The following is a 23,149-nucleotide window of genomic DNA, read 5'->3' on the forward strand; positions in this document are numbered from 1 at the left end:
TTTTACAAGGAATGTAATTCCCTAGTAGGAAAGACTTGAGAATGAAACAGCATGGTGAAGGGAGTTAAATGATGCTGTTCAGTTTTGTGATCAGTCTTAATCAACACTGATGTCAGCTTCAGTGTTAGATGCTTTTTGAATTAATCCCAGGAGAAGGACATAATGTGTTTATTCCTAATAAAACAATTTTTCGTCAACCCTTGTGCTCAGGTACATGAACCCAGAAGCCACAGCCTTACTGTAGAACAGTCATGTCGCTGCTGAAAATATTTTAAACTTGAGCAGATAGACCTCTGCATGATCTCCTAGGCCCAGAAGCAATTCCAGCTCATCCGTGCACATAACAGCATAGTCAGGTTTGTGGAATGCAACTGTCTAGACATGGAGTCACCAAGACCCAACATGTACAATAAGCTTTCCCAATTTCTGGAACCTAGTTTTAGATTTGTAAAATGTGTCTATCCCTAATCCTTCAGGAAGCATGTGCTGTGTTGTATCCTATCATCTTGACTCCCCCATTCTGACATGACGCAAATTGAGAACCTAGCCAACTGTTTGTCCTTGCACTAATTTAAAAACAATGGGATAAGGGGTTGACTTTGATCATCTGAGGGAGACATATGAAAGGCCAGAGAGGCTGAGGATAAGCAGACTAAATGAATAATTCAGTGGAAGACAGTACAGGTCAAGTTTTATAGTTTTGAGGCTACAGTCATCTACTATTTATAAATGTGCTGCACTAAACAAGTACCAGACAGTTTTTAAAAGGCAGGTATTATGTGTTTAGACATAATTTGATTATACTCAGCTGCACAAGCTTTACATTGTTGGATACAGCAAGCAGATAAGACGATTTGTATTCCATAAGCCCAGATTTCTTTACAGATACATTCAGAGAAGACATTTCACTGGTTTCCTGTTGGATTTCATTAGTGTACTAAGTAATTTTCAGCTCTTACTCGTTCTGCTATTTATATGTCTACCCTCTAGTTGTGTTATCTTTAGTGCTCTTAGGTATCAAAAAAAAAAATTGCATATGAGTGATGTAAGCCTGATTAAGTGACTTAGTTCAAAAGTGACACATAGATACATTGCAGTGGTTTTAATCAGATGGTGTTTTTGTCCTGTCAGATCTATATGAATTCAATATGAAGCATATTGAAATTGCTGTCATGCAGGTGAAAACCATAATCCTTGGTATAATAGTTCCATCAAATCAAGTTAAGCTAGGTCAAAAAATGAAGTTAAAAACCCCATGAAACTAGGAATTCAGTAACTGCTGTGCCTACATCTGGATCTGCAGAAAGCATATCCGCATCCTGCGACACTGGACACTAACCTGTTGCTGTATTTCATAAAAATGGTAACAGTTATATTCAATCCTGTAAGGATTTCAAGGTCATCATTAAGACTTATGAAAGATAAATATTAACAATATGCAAATTACAACTTTTCAATGAGAACAGATTAAGAACTATTTTTAAAAATACCACCATTACCTCTGAAAGTTTAGCTAAATTCCAGACAATTTCAGTAAACTGCCATTTCAATTACCAGACTGTGATAGGCTTTTGAATATTAAAACTCCTTTTCCCAATTACATTAAATTAATGAATACTCTTTTTGAGGACATAGCCTACTGCTTGTTATACAAATAGATAGAATTTCTGATAAGAATGCCAAACAGACAACTATTCAAAGGCATATATTAATGTTATCAGACATATGTTGATGATATTTGGTTGCAAAAACTTAACATTTTTAGATACAGCAAACAGATATCTAACTTGAAAAAGAGCTTAATGAGTTTTCTTACTTGTAGCCAAGCTGTCGACAGACTACAGCTGCATCCTTATCAGACCATCCGTCATCACAAATTGTGCCCCACTGGCCATTGATAAAAATCTCTACACGTCCTTCCTTCTTATTCTCGCCATCCATCAGCCTGATGGGAGGACCTGGGAATAGATTACTGCTATCAACTCAAAACAACAGAGGCAAGAACTAGTGCTTTAGGTCAATTTCATCACGTGCAGTATATAGGGTCAACTGATGTTTATGTTCAACAAGTCTAGTATCAGCTGTTAAAGTAGTCATATTTTTCCTGGTTGACAAAAAAAAACAGTTTGTACAAATTGCAAGGCAAATACGAAATATACTGTATTTTGAGTTTCAGGGTTTGTCTGGTTCCTTAATTTCAAATAAATACGGGACATAGCTTGGAATTAGACCACATAGCATAGCATAGAACAGTTCTCCCTCTAATTGCAGAAAACATGAGATAGCTTTGATGTGAAAGCAGTGCAAGCTGGACCCATTTTCCTTGCAGAGACTTTATGGGTGAATTTAACTATCCCTCAGTTCATATATCCATTCTCAAACTGGTTGCTACCACTCCTCTTAACCACTATGTCAGCAAACAAAGTGTAGCACTGTTGAACTTCGGTTATTACTTAGTGTTATGCATACTGCTCTGTATACTTTGTGCAATAGCATAATCTTCTACAGCACATTGTTCTAGACTAATGTGCCATTATTTTTCTATCAATTCAAATTGAGTGCTTATTCAGATATGTTCATAATACAAAATCTCACTGATGGGGATAAGTCTTTAATTAGTCATGGTTTGTTCAGTTCTTGGCCTGTAGTTAACTTTTGAATCATGAGGCAAAGTACATAGTTGGTTCTTAGATTGCCAACAATGCAAGGAGCCTTAAGCCAGTTATGAATTTCTGTGAAGCCTGTTTGTAATGTTTAAGTGAGAATTATCACTTTCTAAATCTTTTAGTATGTAGTACTTTATAATCCTTACAACATTAATGAGAGTTTCTATTTTAGAATAATTGGAAAGACTGTTCCTTATCTTTCTAACTTGTTCCTAATATTTTCTGTATAATATATTTATATTACGTTATATAATATTATTTATATATTATATAAATCTGTAAGGATGAGAAATTACTTAAATCAGACTTCATTCATTAAGTAAAGGAGGAAAGATTCAAAACCAAACCTGAAGTCAGTTTGCTTCAAATGTCATTTGTAGCATATAGCTCATACTGGAGTTCATACTGCCTGGAGAGCTACATGAATTAACTTCACCAACTTTCTCTATAGCTGCATTGTCATCATCTTATATGCTAAACAAATATTGTAGTTATTGTAGTGTGTTCTATTTCTTTTTTACTGTTCCTTTATGTCTGTGTTTCCTCAAGTCATATCACCTACTAATTTCTCATATTTTTCCCACTGAATTCATCCTTACAGGGGAAGGGGGAAAAAAACCCAGTAAATGGAAACAATAGAGTCTTCATCCACTTTCCAATCAAAAAGTCCTGTAGGGAATGTCAGATACACTGTCTTCATTTTCTCATTGAAATGATGAGTTACTCTGGAAGAATATGATTTAGGTGAAAATTATATTACCTAGCTAGAGGCATGGGATATTAATGATACAGTATAGCTATTTTATTAGTACATCATCTTGTGGTTTAGAATATATATATATTAATAGCATAAAATTAATACAACTTTCTGGCAATGGAGGATGTGAGAAAGTTGCCATATGGATTCATTTAACTGAACCAGACCTCCTTCAGCTAAGATTTTATTTTATAGGAAAGCAACACAGATGGTTTGCATCTATAAAGGCAGCAGTCATGATTCAAATTCCTGTTATTTTTCGTCTGAGAAAATTCTTTCTACCAAATACAATTTGACATCTACACATAAAGAAACTGTAGTGAATCATAAAACATTCAGTGGATTGTGAGAGGTCAGAAGGCTATGAAGAAAAAGACTAAGAGGAAGAGAATAGAAAACTACACGTGGAAATGCTGATTGTTGGTAGAACAGGTAGCAATGTCATGAAGTAAATCTATGCCTTGGTTTGCACAGTAGACTTTTGGTCTATGATTTCCAGAGAAATTCAGGCACCGAGGCACACACATCCATTGCATTTCAGCAGAAGCTGTGAGTCTAACTTTGCTACTTAACAATTCTAATTTCAAAATCAGCTAAAATATACTTGGGTAAACTAAAGATTATTGGTGTCAGTTTTGTAAAAAGCTACATATTGACAAGCTACAAACTCTATGTAGCAAATTTTTTACAGGAAAGTGTTTTTCAGAATTGCTGAGCCAAACCATTTCCCTCTGTTAATTTTTATTTTGCATTCCAGTATTCTTGTTTAATTAATATGTGGATTTAGAAATCTTTGGAATTCATTTGTATATATTTTTGTTCTACAGTGCCACTGTTAATTATTGTATTTCTTTTCCTATATGACATTTTTTTATTCTTTCTTTTTTCATACAGTTTGAAGGGGTTTTGATATTGGAACTGGCTCTGATCTGTGTTTCCACTATTGTTCTGCCCTGGTCAGCACCTAGGGCCCATTCACTCTGCTACAATATAAGCGTTAGCTAGTAGTAGTAGTAGTAGAAATAATTTCATGCTTCTTATCCTTCCTTCTTACTATCTCTGAACTTCCACTCTTTCTCCATATCTTCTTTTTTTTTTTTTTTTTAATTGACTGTAAATCCATGAAAGGATATACTACTGATTTATATTCCTCAGTGTTTGGCTAAGTCTCCAACTTTTGATAGTATGAGACAGTTACTTAGGATTTGGAAAGTGCTGAGTGAAGTGCTGTACACCATAAGGAAGTGCTGAATCTGGTGAAGATTGAGAGAACAGGATCTCCAGGATCTGACTTTATTACCTTACAAATTTGTGACCTTTAATGCTCTGGCTGTTTATGTTCCTTTAAACAAAGCTTGATTACTTCCTATGATCTTCAGGAGAAAAGTGACCTTTTTCCCTTCCTGTTTTCTCTTCCTTCTTTGCACACATCTGCCAAAACCACATATTTTGAGCATTCTTAGATATACTATACTTTGTTCAGATCTGTACTCACTGAAGTACTCCTCATGCTATGATTTCACCAAAGAGATGCCTTACCAAGTGAGAGTCTATGGCTGTCATTATCTGGATGGCAAACGAGTCTGACATCCTCCTGATGGTTGCAGTCATGCTTTCCCCACTCTCTCCTTGAGCACTGCAGAAGGTTTGTCTCCTTCCCTGAGCAGCTGACATCATCCAACCAGATGGGCCCAGAGCTTCCCTCTGAGTAGCTCTCAGATGCAGTTTTTCCATACCTGCATAATACATACGTATATGTAACATCTTGTTTCACAGTGATCAGAGGGAATGTGATACTTAAGCACTAGAAAGCAAATAAAGGATTTCTGAAGAAATAAAGCTCTCTCATCTAGTAACAATAAACAGCATAAACCATGACAGGGCAGGTTCAGTTAGCATTAAATTCAGCGAGAGCACCATATGCTGCTGCTTCGGTAACCTTTCTTTGGGAATTACTGTTGCATTGATACAAGTTTGAGAATCTAATACCTTTGATGAAGGCCTCCCTTCATGCAAGCATATGGCTGTCCCACTGACAGACTTAAAGTATGTTCTTAGTATTGTAGATACATTTAAGAGTCACAGACTGGGGCAAAATGGGACAAAATTCTTTGAATGTGAGTTTTTGCAATCTGAAGGCAAGACAACAATCACCTAGTGAGAATGTCTTTGTGGCCGCAGCCAGTAGGAAAAGCAATGAAGAGGGAATGCATGAAACTCTAATGTTGTTTTTTTCCTAAAATATGCTTTTGAATGCATAACAGTGTGCAAGGGCCAGACTGTGGGCTTTTCTGAGCTACATCCAGAAGGACTTACACCTTCAGAATACCTGTGAATTTTAATGACCATTGAACAGGCAAATATTTTCAAGAATCAGGTTTTTATAAGTGAAACAATATAACAAATCAGGTTTTTTCTGTAGCTTATGCATTAATTTTGGTTAGCCAAAAAGATGATTGGAAGAAGCTCACTGAATAAAGGCTGCTGAACCACAGCCTCAGTTGAAGCTTTTTCTTCTCCCTAAACTGAATCCATAAATACCTCTTTGAGAGTAAGGGAAGCAGGCTTTCATGGATTTTAACTCAGTAGTTCCTATGACACAGTCAGCTAATATTAAAAAAACAGAACCTTGAATACTGTAGGGTTCATGTAAATGTTTGTCATCATTGTTAAGGCAAAGAGTTAGATATCTAATATCAAGTAATCTTACTTAAATCCCAGCTGCTGGCAAACCACCTGTGTATTCAGCTCAGTCCACCCATCATCACAGACTGTGCCCCACTGCCCAGTGTAGTAGACCTCCAGGCGTCCCTCATGACTGCCTTTTCCACTCGTTAGTCTTAATGCACCATCTGTCATGAACAAGTATGAAAAAGAAAAATAAGAATCAGTTTTTCTTAGATTCAGTTATTGTTCTACCACAAAATTAATAGCATTGCTCTTACTGCATCTGATCAGCATATCGGGCTACTAAATCTAGTGCTGATCACTAGGTGTCACTTAGTAACAAATCCAACAAATACCATACTGCCCCCCTCAGCTGTGAAGTGTTGCATAATGCAGTTGATTAAGTGCAGGAGAAGGAGCAGAAGATACTGATCCCCGAAGCCCTTTCCTACATGCCAAGCCCACAGGAGTAGGCTCTGGTTACATGATTTCACTGTGCATACACCTCATCTTTGTCCGTTCTCTTATCTCCCCTTTGCTTTGATGCTGCAGTGCTTACCACCACTGGTAGATGTGATACAGTTAAGGCATGTCCCACATAGTGGCAGTTGGCATATTCCTGAGGAACCAAGGCTTCGTGTTGACTAATATTTCTGTCCCTGGAAATTCCCATAGCCAGCAGCTGGTTCGGTCTGATACTGCCAGAACACTGTTACTGTGGGGTCTGCAAACTTGACAAATGCTCTTTCCAGAGCTGTGAGCTCTGCATTTGTCACTGTTTTCCTGTGTGGTTGTTGGTAATTGAAGTACCTGTGAGAGGTGTGCAGGAAACACCAGCATCTTCTTTGTGGCCACAGTTGTGTTCTTGCCAGGAACTTTTCGGACACTGCTCTAGCGAGAGCTCGTTTCCTGTGCACTGCACTTCATCCAGCAGCACAGGGCCTGAGCCTTCTCCAAAGTAAGCCTGGCTCCATGCCTTGGCAATACCCCTGTGGGAGTGTAACAAACACCCAGTTGAGAGGAAGCCAGCTGAAGAGCCTGGCACTCAACGGGGAGAGCTGAAATGTTGCATATCCAGCTTTCTAAACCAGCAGGTGGACCACCTAAAGAGCTGGCCATGATGATTCGAATTTAATTTTCATTTACTGTTTATATGTAGTAAAAATAATCCGATATATCTTTCTGTAGTGACTTTCATCTGTTGTCCTCAGAGCACTTTAATTAAATCTCAAATACCCAGATGAGGCAGACAGAAGCGATCATTCCCCAGGGGTTGGTTTGTTTCCACTTACTTGTCTCTCTGTTCATCTATCCAGTCTAGTTTTTATAGAAGTATTCTCAATATCTCTCTTATTTTTCAACTTGTAAGACTGAAATGTATATTTAAGTTTTTCAGTATAATGAATTAATTACCTCCCTAAAGGTTTAGTTTAAATTAATTAATATCCAATTTGGGTGCAGGGCTCTATACTAATTAATTTTCTTTAAGGGGAGCTTTCCATTACCAGCCATATGTTGTCAAGTAACACCCAATAGGAATGGTATGTTCAGCTTATACTGAAAACATGACAGGTCTTGACTATTTCATTTTGGGATGTAGTCATTCGGTATCTTAACTGGTTTTGCAACTGTGTGTCACAATAGTACATTTCTTTTTCTTTAATATAAGTTGCAGTAGTTCATGGTTTTAAGGCACTGATTAATCCATGTACAGATTTAGATAATGTGGATTTAATTTTCAGTGCTTTGTATAAATACGTAACAATCTTTGTTCTCTCTTTTTTTTAACAGGAAAACAATACTAAATTTAGAATTAGCAATCTCACAGATTCTTGATAATAATTCTGAAATTTTATAGGACTGCTATAGCAAAGTTGAAAAGGTATGGGTAGCTTCTTACTGAGATGGTTTACTTTAACAATTGGTGGCAGGTTTCCAGATAGATTAACAGTATGCAAATTTAGATTCTTTTTATTATTTAATTAACTGTTCTACTACCACTGTTGGTACAATTTCAATTCATATTAATGAGCACATTTGTTAAGGCATCTTGATTACTTGGGAAATTCTATAAAGCTCTAGACATACTTCAAAAAGATTTGGTACCATCTTAATACAATTTATTTACTCAGAAAAATTAATCAAATTAGAAGCATCCAATCACATTGCAGAACTGCAGTTTATGAGCATTAAATATAAGTAATCAATGTCTTAGTATAATCAGTAAAGAGGCACATTAAGAGCATGAGATTTGACATTAGTGTAGAGAAATGTAATGCATAGCTTGGTAATTTCCCCAAATTCTCTATTAGTGACTCAATTCAAAAGCAAAAAAGCTTGTAAGGACATAGACTTTTTGTTAGGCATTCCCAATTGTAAATGTACAGCAATATAGAAATACAGCATAAAATAAACTGGGGGAAAATGAAAATACAATGTCAGAGGAGCATGTTGATTCCTGTGTGGCTCACCAGGAGATCTAGAATCTTCTGAAGTACTGCACAGTTCTCATTCTTTTGATCTGATTTGTATGGCGGCAGCAGTCCAAGGCCTCGGTTTCACTTTGCAAGTGCATTCTGGGGGCTACCCATTAATGGCACAAAGGTTGCTGCCTTCAGTACCACTTCCAGTCTCCTCTGCACTGACCTACATAGTTCTCATCTAGTCCATCTCAGGCATAATCCCCTTCTCCTCCTTGGGTCTTCTGTGCACCTTGCTCCTAGCTCTCTCCCTCTTCAATCCATCTGGCCTTTCACCCCAGTGTCCCCATCTCCTTCCTCTCTGGTCCAGCAGTTCTCCTCATGACCTCCCACTTCTGCAGCATCTTTCCTCAACTACTGACTACTTGTCCTTCATGTGGTATCAAAATCAACCCCAGCTGTTCAGAAGAGGAACAAGAAAATCCTGTTCTGCTCTGACTGTATTATGGACCATGCTTAGTTCAGACAGATCTGCTAATAAGCTTAACTGTCAAAACTTCAAACAGACATCTACTCAGTATATGCAAATATCTTCAGAGAGTCATGACTTAAATCTTGAGAGATTCTCACAGGGATGCCAAACAGCATCCTTTCTGATAGGGCAGTGCTCTTACTCCAAAGCAAGAAGGCTCTTGGACACCTCAGTGAAACGGATGTAAGGATGTTAACAGTCAAGGCAACTTCCTTTTCTTCACCTGTGGTTCTTCCCTGAAATTTTACTGAAATTGTAGTGAGTTTTCACTAGAAAGTATTTCTTTTGAGACACATCCTTTGTTCTACAGACAAAACTGCCTCTATCATATGACACTGAAAACCAGACCCTCTAAATCAAAGTTTCAGGGAGTTGAAAGTAATGGCATAGTATCTGAACCTTCAATAAACGAACTTAGGTACTGCTTCAAAGTGTCAGTGTGATTTTAAGGGAGCATCTTTTGACATAGTTCCAAGCTATGTTATCTCTCTTGCTTTGCTGCTGGAGTAGAAAATATGTAGAAAAACTAACCCAAGGCCAAGCTGCCGACAGACAACTTCAGCATCTGCATCATCCCACTGATCATCGCAGACAGTTCCCCACAGGCCAGCATGGTAGACTTCTACTCTTCCTTCATGAGTGTTGGTCCCACCAGCCAGACGGATCGGAGTAAAGACAGGGGCTGTGATCAAACACGGAATATTATAGAAAAAGGTCACTTCTTTACCAAAATGTTATCTTGATATTAGAGAAAAGTAAGAGCAAAATTGGTTCTATATAGGCTTGTCCCTTGGTGCTGCTTGCACAGCACAGAGGGATTTCAGTTCATGATGCAATGATTCAATCTGTTTAACTTCCTGTTTCAAGAAGTCTTAGTATTTTTTTCTAATTTAATAATGAGTAATTATTACTACTTGTATTTAAATAAGGGAAGGAGTTAACCAAACCATATGTATTTTCTTTACCCAGGGAAGAGCTACATGTGACAGCAGCTGCCATTTTTTGAGGACATGTTCCATCCTGCCAGATGTCTTTTTCACATAGCAGTATATTTTCCTCATCACCACGACAACGCACTTCACTCCAGTAAACACGAATAAGGCCCAGTCCAGAAAACGGTACATGTTTTGCTGTACCTTTTTCACTGTAAGAAGAATAATCAGGATAGGATATTAGAGTGGGGGGTGGGGAAGTGGAACGTTTTCTCCTGTATAAACCTTGGAGCAGAAAATTAAAGACTTTCTTCAGCAGAGTAAATTCATCACATTTTTATACAGCTCAGAATTGTCTTCTGCACAAAGAAAAGTAACAGATGTGACCCAGTTCTCACCATTTTGTTGTGGGATACTCTAGTACAATGGCCTATGCTGCTGCTGCTGCTGTCCTCCCTGTTCCTGACTATAAAAATCAACAGTCCATAAATGAATTTACAGTACTGTCCCACTGCAGCTGTACTTCAAGGAGAGGTCATGCAAATGAGCCTTGCACCCTTATCCTCCCCTTTACTACATTCAATCATACTACTGCTCTGCCCATGCACATGTCATAACATATGGTTGTGACCATGAATGAAACCACCTCATACTCTGTTCAGTCAGGCCCATGTCCTGCATTCTTCATTCAGCCATTCCCAGCCATGCAAAACATTTATAAACAGCTTTCCTTCCTTTCCATACTGGATCTACAGCAACGATTATTAAGCCATCTTTTCTTGCATATAATGACTAACAAAATTAAAATGAAAAACAAAGCTCAAATATTGGAAAATCAAAGGATCAGAGAGAGGTGGAAGCACCTGAAAAGCACCAGTAACATTTAGTAAGTTCACCTTGTAGAATAGTTCCAAATTTCTGCCAAACATAACAAAAAACTTTCAATTACCATTTCCAAAGGGCTTTTTGTCCTGCATTCAGATTTAAGCCATTTCTGTTGAAAAGACCAAACCATTCACCCAAATCACTGAATTATTTTGCTAACAGAGGTCTTGTTTAACTGTGATGTTTAAGGTATGGAAGGCAAAAACAACTTAGATGAAAATTAGTAAAGGAGACATTGTCTGTATACAGCTAAAGTCATAAGCAAAATCAAAGCCTCCAGATGGCTGAACTTTTATCTCATCTAATCCTCACATTTTTTTATAAATTGGCTTGGTGTGTCCAGATTAGTACTGAACATTATAAACCAGATTAGGTTTAGTTCTGGCTAGCAGTCTTAAAAAGTAGAATAATCATCAGGAATGTCACAGTGCAAGTATGCTACAGAAGCCCCTTACTGCTTGTAGCAAATCACTACTTTGGTATGTGATTGAAAGAAATGTTAGAAGGGCAATAAAGCCAGACATACTTTGTTGCTTTGAGACAGTGCAAACTGAACGGAGTGCTGAGGGGAGTATTCAAGCAATACGGTTGCTAACTTGAAACAGCAGTTTTTTTAGCAGCTGAAATGGCTTTTTAAAATTCCCTATGTATATAAGCCTCTTCTTTCTTACCTGAGTTTTATCTTACTGTTGCAATTGAAGTATCACTATAGGCCTTATCTGGAGTTTAATGACCGAATTATGTTAAAAGGTCCTGTTCATTAACTCCATTCTGACAGCAATGAAAAGTAGTGGTCAATGAGGACAGTGGAGGGACTTTGAATCCATCCAATAATAGTATAACGCTTGTCTGGGTTTAGGTTTAGTTATCAATGCAACTCTGAAAGGAAACCATACAGGTTTATCTAGCTAGATGAAAATGTGCACCACAAAAATACTACATTTTCCAAAATCCTGGGGTGAATCCCAGATGTTTTTTGTCAGGATAGAATGGGTGATTACCCAGGTAACCCCATGGCCCTGAGAACCAGAAATTTTCCTGTGATTAGGAGCCCATGTAGAGCATCGTTCTAGGCACATTTACATTTTTGTTATAACTCCAGTAACCTCATTGGAACTGTTCTTAACTGACACTTGTGAGATCACAATCCGACCCCTTATTTCTGCCCTTGGGGACATCTCCTGGATGTCTAGTAAATCAGTTTTTGTCTGCCCTAAGCTTTTCTGACCTCTTCACACTTTCCACTTTTAAAGCAAGTCATCTACACTGATTTGCTGCTCTCCAGATTCCTTGTGCAGCTTTCAAATTAAATACTGATGTTCACATCAACCTCTCTGAAGTACAACACAACTGAAGGAAATGAAGGATTCTGGGAAGAACAACATCAGCATTTGGTAACTTTCAAACAGAAAAAAAACAATCACCAAACACAAAAAGCCTTCAGGATGTGCAAAATAGAATGTCCTTTGTACAGAAACATCATGAAAGCAAGGTGACTGATTTTTACACACTGAAACTTACCCAAGTGCAAGCTGGCGACATATAACCGTTGCATCGTTATTGTCCCAGTGGCTTCCACAGATTGTTCCCCAGATTCCATTCAAATAAACCTCCACTGTACCTTCAAACTTATTTTTGCCACCCTGGAGTCTTACTGACCCTAGTTAAGAAAATTAAAAAACAACAAGTCCTCAAGATAGTCTATTTCTTAATTGATGTATCCTAGAGAAAAGGCTCTGGACCTGATTTTCCCTCTGCAAAGAGAGTTCATGTATTACCATCTTTGTGTTCTTCGGGAGAGCTGCTTCTAAGAAGCTCTCTGGCACATTTAACATTCCTATACAGTGATGTACAAAAGAAGATAACCATATTTGTTACATGAGGAATACATTTTGCTTCTTACACTGAAATTACATCTCATTTCTGATCTTTCTGACGTATAAAATATGCATAAATATTGAAATGTTTATTTCAAAATGTGTGTGTGTGTATATATATAGAGAGAGAGAGAGAGTGCTATACATTTTATCTTCCACATAATTCCATCCAACTTCAGGGAATCAGAAAATGACTACAAGGATTGCATAGCTTTTGCTCTGACCCACGTAACATTATGCATGTCATGGGTATCAGCAGTTTATTTTAGCCAAAGAACGCATTTGTTCATACTTGTTCTAAGACAGAAAAATGTTAGGTGTAGTTCTATTAATTCATGAGAGCTCTTTACCAAATTCCCAGACAAAACAAGCTAAATACATGAGGAATCATCCAAAAGGAGTGGAGAAGAAGTCTGCTTCTTGAGAGCTACACAACACAGAAATCCAAGAAAATTAATATAAGCTGCATTTTTTACAACAGTAGTTCAGTTGAGATGCCAGATGCATCTGCTCCTGCAGGTAGTGAAATGCCACTGGTTGAAGTGGGGAAGGAAAAGCTGGTCATAGCTATAACTTTGCAGCAGCAGAACAGTCATAACACAGCAGTAGTTCAACAAGAAAGAATACATTGCTGATAAATTATCAAACACAGCCTAATTGCATGCATTAGTATTGCCTGAAATCTCAGTTAATCCATCTGCCCCTGTTCTCTGATCTACTTAAAATCAGAAGCTGCACCATCATCCAGTTTGCAGGATGTTTAGCAATGGTAGAAAACAGTCAACGTTTGTGCCTGCATTTCATTGTATATGTCTTCATGTATGTGTAAAGAATAATAATAATAGCTAGATCCAGTTTTTCTTCTCAGCTTGCACTCAGATTATGTCCTAGTTTTAATTCAGTATCTTGTATAAAACCATGAAACTAAATGACTGCCAAATAACTGGAGGAGTTAATTAACCTCAAACTTGGGTTCGTGTGTTCCTTTTTGCCTCCTATTTACTTTCTCAGCAGTAACTTACTGTGCAGTAAATTGCAAACAAAATTTATTCAACTCATGTTACAGAGTGAGCTATAATTCCAAATAAGGGGATCATTTATAACTTCTGGAGACATGTTGCACATCCTTTATCTGTCTTTATAATTCTCCTCTGTGTTTTTCTGTCACAGACAGAGGCTGAAATTTTGTTTATTTCTGTTTCTCACAAGACTGTTTTTATAGACTATTATTTTTACTTGAAACATCAACTGCAGTCATAGCACAGTGATTCCTGACATGCCAGAAAGCAATTTTGAAGATGTCATCTCCAAAAATAAGTTTATTTTTGTACACGAGTGCTTACGTGTCACCTACTGAAATCAATACAGCATTTCCTGAATACACATTACATGATATTTCTATTCAAATATTTGAGTGAGCACTTGAAGAAGAAAATTCTCCTCTAAGTCTCCATGGCCTCTTTCTGGATTTACAGAATTCCCAGTGACAACAGTGAAATTCATTCATGTACGCAGCGTAAAAGATAGCACAAGAGATAATTTCTGCACATCAGCAACTCTCTTCCCAACAACTGAAATGTAAGTGATCTAAAATCCTTTGCATCTCTGGTAGAAGCTTCAGGAAGGAAGTTTGTTCGGTGGTTCATGTCCACAGTGAGAACTCCATGCTTTTCAAAGAAAACAGCTTGTCCCTAGTCACCCACTCCCCTAAAGAACCCCCAATGACTTCTGGTCCCTGTTAACATGGGAAAACACGCTACTGGTACCAGTTGGTAAGGAAGGGAAAGTGACTGGAGGGAAGAGTACCTGATTTCCATGTGCCTGTGGGAAAAGACATGTATAGAGGCAATAAATGGGGGATTTTTAAAGAATTCAACAAAATATTTTGGTTTGCCTTTTTCCTGTAGATTGACAGCTGTGTATAGAAACACCTATGTTTTGTGAAGCGTAGTAGCTTTCATTAAGTGACCTGTGTTCATCTCACAAGAAAATACAATGAAGAACCAGTTTCTGTCATGTAGAAGAGAAAACACACAAGAAGATCACTAAAGGTAATTTTGGAACAAATTTGAACTATTTTTGATTTTCAGATGGTTAATCTGTTTAACTGAATATATGGTACAATATAGTACAATAATTCTAACACACTGGTTGCATTGACTCACTCCTCTCCTCATAGGACAGTATTGGTATCTACATCTATCTACCTAAACCATCCAAGGCAAAATCCAGCATTCTGTCCTCAAGGAAACCAATAAGTAAAACCATTGTTTTTAAAGAAAAGTGAGAACTGAAACCCCTCTGAAAGGTTAATATCTCTAACATATTTTTTTCTTTGTCCACTCTTAAGTGTTTCTAGCTCAGTATTTCATATACACTTTGAAGTATGTATCAGTCTGTATCATATGACCAGTCATGATTATGTAGCAAACAAATCAAAGAGCACACTAATGAGAAAATCATTTCCTTTTTGTTTACTCAATACTTTGCGGTATTCCATTCCCTGGAAGCTGAGTTACTGGATCAAGAGATACATTAGTTGCAGTAACATGAATGCTTCCTAAAACATCACAGACATAAACTTCAAAATATAGACTTCCATGTCAGTAGCTTATTTTGTCTTTATACTAGCTAGACCTCTTACTTCACAATGAAACATAGATGTGTGTTTCATGTGTAAACTGATCATAGGGAATTGCAAGATGACCAACATCATCTGCTATGGTGTATGTTTATGCTGTATCACCAAGTGTTGTATTACTCATGATTGAGTCTTTGTTATTAAAGAGTGTGTTAATATTTTTAACTGCAATATAATCAGTATTTGCATTGTTAAAATGACCAGGAAACACTCTTTCACTTGACAGGCAACAAGAAAACTAATATTTAGCAGGATGAGAAGCTAACTCTTAATTTCACTGGTTACGTCTCCTACTATTATATTTTAACACCTCAAGCCCCTATGGCATCTCAACACCTGTGCACCTGAATAACTTCTGAGAAAACATGGAAGCTCTAGCTTTCTGGAGTTGTAGATATGGTAACATCTCCATTTTTTAAGCTATAAGATTTCAGCTCTTTTAGTTGCTGATGGGAGCAGAGCTTACGGAGTAATATCAACTCTGTAATTACTCAATGAGTAATATCAACTCATTGTATGCAATGCTCTGAGAAACTCAAGCTCTTTTCCCTCTCTCCCAACTCAGTATGGTGTCAATCCTCTGCTGAAAGTGCTGATCAGACTTTGCTGCCTCAACACCAAGCTCAGCATCAGGGAACGTGTGGGATACTGCTCATGGGTCTCATGCCCTCCTCAGCACAGGTTGGTAAGAGAAAGGATGAGGAGAGAACTGACTCCCTGAAAGTGAGAAACAAGGGCACAGGACCACAAAGTGAGCCTACTAGGCAGCTCTAGGTCACATACTGCAGTCTCACAATGGACTTAATTCAGGTCTATACTGAAGAATACAATGTTGTCTTGACAGAAACTCCCAACATACACACTGAGAAAATATCTCTGTTTCTTCTAACTTTGTTCCAGCCAAGGTTACAGACGGTCAGCTCATGTTGTTTACATGCAGTTGGATAATTTTAGTTGCCCTGGTATCTGCCCAAGTTGGAGTCTTTCCCATCTGCTCTCACTGTTTAAAAGAGATTAAGTTATACTTGCAAATGCAAGGAAGTAAGGGTATCCAGCGGGTGCTGCTGAGACTTGCTCTGCAACACCTGCCATATAGGCTCAAGATGAGACATACAGGAAGAACAGGAGAGGAAAACCTCTCAGCCAACTTTTAATTAACTCCAAAAATCAGAAGAGCTTCAAAGGAATTGTGCTGTTGTGCTTGGCCTGTTTTTCTATACCGTTCTCACCTCCAGAGATGGTGGGTAACTTCAAACCCCGTTTCATTTTCTGCAGTTCACTGAGAACAAGCATTGTTACTCTGTATGGCTGAATTGCAAATACAGTGGGAATCCACTTCTGCCATATGTATACATATGTGCTGCAGCACTGGGGTTTGTGGTGTTGCCTAAAGGCGTGCCAGCAGTTTCTTCATAAACACCTGTGTCCAAAGGTTTGTTGTTTGGCTCTAAATGTAGATTTGGAAAAGAGGAATCAGAAGGAGAGGTTGCCTGTGCCTTTCACCCTGGTGCTGGGTGCTCAGAAATTACAGATTTAAAGCAAAACAATAGAATTTTGAAATTTGGACATCTCTATAACAATAAATATGTATATTTATGCTTCAATTTCCAAGGTGTTCCAACATGGGATAGTAACAAAAAAAGGCCCTACACTGATACAATGCATCATGGTTGCCATGGAGACAGTTAGGTAAGTCCAAATTGACACAAAGTGTGAGGGTCTGCCAGTGATGCACCCAGTATGTTCAATGCAACCACACTGTAACTCAACAGTATTTCAGAAAAGCAGTGGATCATGCATAATACATGTAAGAGAGTCTGTCCCAGTTTCTTTATCAAACTAATTCATCAGTTTGCATGAAGGACTTGTACCTATACTTGTAATACAGGTCAAACCTAACACCTGTTCAAATCAGCTGAAACTTTTCTACCCTTCCAGAATCAGGCCTGGCTAAAATAAAAAAAATTAATCTTACTGACTTGAGCAAAATTATGGATGATGCTCAAAGTGATCCGTGAATGCTGATCTATCACTTTCCTAAGTCCAAAAATAAAATTAAATTCTCCTGGTGTTTTAACCTTGACAAAAAAAGATGCATCCATCAGTACTTTTTAAGACCCATCTAGAGAACTTTAGCAAATAGCAAGTTTGCATACCCATGAATAAATATAAATATTGCATACCCAATATAAATATAAATATTGCATGTACTGAGTGTGTAATGTGCTGAATTGGTTCCTCTGCAGCAGTGAGATTGATCAATGGTTTAAGGCTCTGAAAAAATAAAAGGAAGTGTTAGGAAGGTAACAGGCTTAAAAGCACTGTAGTTGTTTTATGTAGCACAGAGCTGTAGAATGTGAGAAGGCTCATGCTGGCAGCTGTAATAAGAATGGTTCCAGAAAAGCTTAGAAGGAAAAGCAGACACTCATGTTTCATTTTCATCATTTTTTTTTCTTTAACCTTATGCTATTAAAAAGCCCCAAATCCCAAAAGACCTTCCATCAACTGCCTGCACTGCAGTATAACAGGTGGGGAGAAGAATCTAATGTTTAGACTACAAGCCAGAGGCTTGGCTCTTCTCTCACAAAAGTTCAGTGAAGCATTATTTGATTTGCACTAGTAGAATTACCTGCAATAAAAGCAGTTTAAATGGAAATAGTCTACTATCTGGCCATTCTGGAGAGGGGTATTGTGTTTCAAATTTTGCAGCTGATTGGTGGTGTGACCTCTGGCAAAGACACTTAACCTCTCTTGTATTGTTTCCCCTTTTTAAAATAAAGAAAAATAGTAAACCCACTTTTAGATACTAAGGTAGGCCTCTTTTTTGAAGCACGAATATGTTACAGGTAAGTTCTTAATAGCAGTAGCTAAAATACTCCATTCTGCTGGAGTTACCCAGGCTATGTGTACAGAGTACTCACTTACCCCATTTTCCTCTACAATTTCCTTGGTTAATCATGGTAATTTATATATATTTGGTTTACTTGCTTTCAAGGCATGAATAAATAATACCCAAATGTCTCTAATTTTAGAAGGAAATTAAACACAAAAATCTCTTATTTTGAACTACAAAACTAATTTTAGACTGGTACCATGTAGCATAATTGCAAAGGCACTTTTCCTTTAATTTTTCATTGTTAATATTTAAATACCAAACAGTTCAATATATAGACATGCACAAAGTGTAGTCAAGTAACTTTGCAGATAAGTCTTAACATTTAAGCTGGGAAAGCCAGGAGATTTACATTTAAGGCTTTGAACATGGTATTACATTTAGTTACTGCAGGTGCCTAATAACTGAGCAGAGACTTCCTTAGCACACGTCCTTAAGCAACAGTACAGTGAGTTTCTCTCTGAATGGTCTGTCCTTCTCTGGGTATAACCTGCACCATTGCCTTCCTTACATTTCTTTGCTTCTTGTAAGAAAAGGCACGTACTGCAGGGCAAATGTTAGAATAATGTTTATTTCTGAGCAAACAGCTGGATTTATGTCCATGCTCCACCTGAAGCCATCTCACATACTCTCCAGTGCTTTCCTATCACCTCCACAAATGCTTTGGGACAGAGGTTTGCCCTGTCACTGTCACTGAGGGTTTTTACCACTGGGTCAGACAGAAGCAGATGACCTTTCAGTTAGACAGTATTGGCTATTGTTCAGTATCTGTGTCCTTCCTCTTAATAGGGGTTAACCTGGATTTCCATTTTGGGGAAAAAAAAGCCCTCAGCATTCTGAAAAGACTCAAGAAATGCAGCTAAACCCAAACCAAGTAGTTGTTTTGGCTTTTTTTTTTTTTTACTTCTATCGTATTTGTGCTGAACTTAGAGGGGATTCTGGAATTTAGGTTAGTAAGAACAAGATTGGGTACTTAGCAATAAAATGCCACATCCTTCTTCACTGCAACATAGACAAGCCCTCACAAAGTATTTTGGGAACCAGACTGAAGAATGGTGAAAAAAAGAGTGATGGGCTAAATTGAAGAAGCAGCTGTGGGATCCTTTCCCAAACTGAGACTCCTTAAAGGGCATGAGGTCTTCTGGAGTTTTTTGTTTTGGTTTGGTTTGGGTTTTTTTGTCTGTGTCTAGTTACCCGTTTTCTCCTCTATGGCATCAGCTGCCTGGTATTCTTTCCAGGGAAACATCTGTATTGCATAACATCATTCTGTCTTCCTGGAGTGCAACGCTGGACTTGAACAGAGCTTTGGAAGCTGCATTTTTTTAATGCAGAAATTATGAGTATGGACCTTGGTGCTTCCATATGCTCTTCATGTGATATTTTATACTGATATGTATAATGAGCACATTGTTCAAATTACCATCTTTTTTTTTGCAAACACTTCTAGGGCTGTTGTTAGAAGAGAAGATAGCAATCCTCTAAGAGATCCAGAAGTAAATTAATAAAAACCTAAACCAACCCAAAAGCAACTTTCACAAAACCAAAATTAATAATAATAATAATAATGATCAGCTTCCTTGCTGACCTTGTGATATTAAAAAATATGTAAAGGATGGACAACAAATAAGGGAATTTTATTTTTGTTGCAATAATTATGCTTGATTATATTTACTGTAGCTATAGACAGGACATAATTCTTACTAAGTAGGAGTTAATAGCAGAGCACTGCAGGATAAAACTAGCCATTCAAATACATAAATATACTTAATGCCAACACTGATGAAGCATAAAGCTGATCAGCTCCTCAAAGGCTGAAAGCTGAAATTCCTATTCAGTCCTTGTGCACTGAAAACTTCCACTGAAGTCGCAGAGTTTAGCCGGGAGTGTGTGGGGGCAGCACAGGTCTCTTGGCTGGGTTCAGAGATGTCCCCAGGCACCAGCGCTACCTTGCAAAACCCCATTATCCTAAGATGTGGGTGGGAAAGCGAGAGATACTAGGTGAGCGGTTGGTGTCGAGGGTAAGGCATCTTTTTGCTTTCCCTTCTGCCTGTTCTGTAGACCAAGTGTTTCTCAGGGAAGCGCGCCCGGTTAGAAAAAGAGGAATGCCTAGTGCAGAGCATGCAGAATACCGGCGGCACAGTTTCGTAACGCCATTTACCGCCGGATAAAGCAGCGTCGGGATAAACCCAGGTAGCACCTTCGCTTTCCGAGGCAGATGCTGATGTAAAAGTTTAGACACCCCGCTTTTGCTGTCCCTTTGGCAGGAGGTGCCCATGCTCCGGTCCCTGTGCCCCCTCCGTCCCGCGGAGCGCCAGACACTTCCCGCTCCGCCGCCCAAGACTCGCCCCGTGCTCGCGCCGTGCCTCCGCCCCGCTCACCTCGCTCGCAGTCAGCGCGGCCCCGCTTCGTCGGGCTCCGGCCGCCGCCGGGCAGGGCGCAGGAGCTGCGGCGGCCCCGCGGCCCCCGGCCCGCTGTGCCTCGCCGCGGGAGGCCGGGCACTGCGGGTGGCCATGGCCGCGGGGCCACCGCGAAGCCCCCGGTGGGGCAGCCGGCGGGGTGCGGCTGGGCCGGGGCGGGCGTCTGTGGGGAGCAGGCGTCCGTGAGGCTGGCGGAGACCTGCCCCAGCCCGCGGGCTTCGGGGATCGTTCCTATCACCAGCGCCACCACGAAGCCGGCGAATGTCATGGTGCCAGTCACGCCGGCTCGGGTCCATCTCCCCCTCTCATCGCGCCCGGGATGCGGACGGGGGAGAGGCGGGGCCGCGGCGTCCCACTAATCCCCCACGCCGCACTGCCCAGCCGCCCTCCCTCCGGCTCCCCTGCCTGCGGGGGCAGGGCCAGCGGCGAGCGACGTTGGGGGCTACCTGCCGCAGTCTTCTCAGACACGGGGAGGGAGAGCTGGGCTGCTGCCCGACCCCATGCGGCAACCGTTCCGGCAGCCCCGGCGGCGCTTTGGAGAGGACCAAGCATCGACCTAGTCGCCGCGCCCCCCCCCCCGGCTCCTGCTCCCCCGCCGCTCCCGGGTTCAGTGTTGTTCGCTTCCTTCTCGCACTTTGGGGTTCTCCTGTCAGACACCACTTTCGCTGCCCTGGTCCCGCAGTTGCTGCTCCACCGAGCCCTCTTGACAGCGTCACAGGGAGCAGAAGGGGCAAAGTCTGGCCCGGGGCGGGGGACAGAGGGACTAAACTGACTGGCACAGCGGCTGGGGAGGCAGAGGGATGGACAGCGCACCAGACGCGTCTTCGAGAAACAAAGGGGCTGGAAACAAATGCCGTGAAGAGAAATGTCTTCGAGGGTTTAGCTTCAGCCCAGCCCCATGTGCTCTGAATAGTAATCTGCTTATTTCCCCAGCCACCGCGGAGTTCTGCATGTCCTGATCATCTCTTGATTTCCCTTTTCTACAAGGGTGGCTGTCAGTTAGTTTTGCTTCTTTGTCGCAAATTGTTCAGTAGTTAGTTTGGGTTAGTTACTGGTTTTTAATTTACCTTTTAGTCTACGCTGTTTGCCAAGGCTCACACTGCCTGACAGAGCACATACCCTTTATTTGGCAGTTGGTCTGTAATGTTGTCTGTAGTTTCACTTCTCCATAGGATCTTTTGTCCTCTCTATTTTTTTTTTTTTTTTTTTTTTGGCTGAGAAGTGTTGCTCTGGTTTCTGGGTGAGCACATCAGTATTTCCACAACCTTGCATTGTGACCAGACTATAAAAGAGAAAGCGTGTACTTTCTGCTTTCCATGCAGTACCCCTTGTGTCTCCACTAATCCTTCCTTCAGTAGTCTCCAAACCATTCCGAAAGTGCAAAATGCAACTTTAACAATTTAAGCTTTTGTTTGTAAGACCAAAAAAGCTCCAGTGCTAGGGAGAAGCATCTCTAAAGAGCTTGGTATTACCTGTAGTCATTTTAGTTTTTGTCCTCTGCAATTAATTTATTATTGCAACATTACAGTTAGTATTTTAAGCACAAAGTTAAAGAATACTCTGTTGGGGTATCTACAGCTACATGGTAACTTTTCCATCACATGTGTGTTGCACTTCTGTGTGGGTATAAGCACACGAATTGTCCTTTCTTTCTGAGGTTTCTTCTGGGATATGTATCTGCATCACCTTAGAAATTGTCAAGACTGTCAAGAGTTTAATTTGTTTCCAAAATATTTGAATATGCACAAAATGTTTGCCTGAAAGCAACTCATTATGGCCATTTTTTAATTTTCTGAAGAACTGTTGCTGTTGTGACAAGTTGGTTGCTTTTATCCTTTGGAGGGGCATGTTAAAAGCATGCTCAGCCTAGATGGTTAATCCTTCCTTCATTGCCCAGTAAACATGTTTTTGGCATCACAGTAACTGCAATATTTCATATTCTCTGACCTAAGTTCTTCTCCTCCCTGCCTCCCCCTTTCCCCCTCCCTCATCCTGGAAGAGTTCTGCTGATCAGTACAGGAGGAGAACAGATGAGTGTGATGAATCTTGCAAAACACTCCAGGCAAAGCTTTGAGCCTGGTACTTAATGTATGATGATCTCATTTGTCTGCCCTAGGTGTGTGGGCTAGCAGGAATCTTGCATGCAGTGAACTTCCTTTGTCTATGTAGAGTAGAGGGGTTTGTGCTTGAGGTTGCAAGGTGGTACTAAGCAAGAGGTGGAAGGAAAAGGGGTTACACAGGATAAAAGGTTTGAAAGTAACTAGAATTATAAAAGAAGCATCAAGAAGGATAAAAAAAGTAATCATAGTAATTCCCTCCCAATATAGAGTTCAGGTTTAGTTTAATGATCCACATGTACAAATTCACTCTTGAACATTTTAATTTTTATCAAGATTGTTGGGTTTTGTTTTGTTTTGTTTTTCATGTAATTGTATAAGGAGCAAGATCCTTAATTTATTTTA

General features: G+C 39.6%; 1 protein-coding gene across 1 annotated transcript in view; it reads right to left on the reverse strand.

The window, feature by feature from the left end:
* Window positions 1-20,955, reverse strand: part of PRSS12 (serine protease 12) — a 30,116-nt gene extending 9,161 nt beyond the window's left edge. Inside the window, exons 1-8 of the mRNA XM_054392330.1 lie at window positions 20,649-20,955; window positions 12,381-12,519; window positions 10,008-10,186; window positions 9,574-9,724; window positions 6,901-7,079; window positions 6,134-6,275; window positions 4,963-5,159; window positions 1,817-1,958 (exon numbers count right to left, since the gene is read on the reverse strand). Of these exons, the coding sequence (XP_054248305.1) occupies window positions 1,817-1,958; window positions 4,963-5,159; window positions 6,134-6,275; window positions 6,901-7,079; window positions 9,574-9,724; window positions 10,008-10,186; window positions 12,381-12,519; window positions 20,649-20,955 (1,436 nt within the window). The remainder of the gene's footprint in view (window positions 1-1,816; window positions 1,959-4,962; window positions 5,160-6,133; window positions 6,276-6,900; window positions 7,080-9,573; window positions 9,725-10,007; window positions 10,187-12,380; window positions 12,520-20,648) is intronic.
* Window positions 20,956-23,149: the final 2,194 nt, after the last annotated feature.

This window comes from Indicator indicator, chromosome 25 (genome assembly GCF_027791375.1).
Source record: "Indicator indicator isolate 239-I01 chromosome 25, UM_Iind_1.1, whole genome shotgun sequence".
NCBI classification, from domain to species: Eukaryota; Metazoa; Chordata; class Aves; order Piciformes; family Indicatoridae; genus Indicator; species Indicator indicator.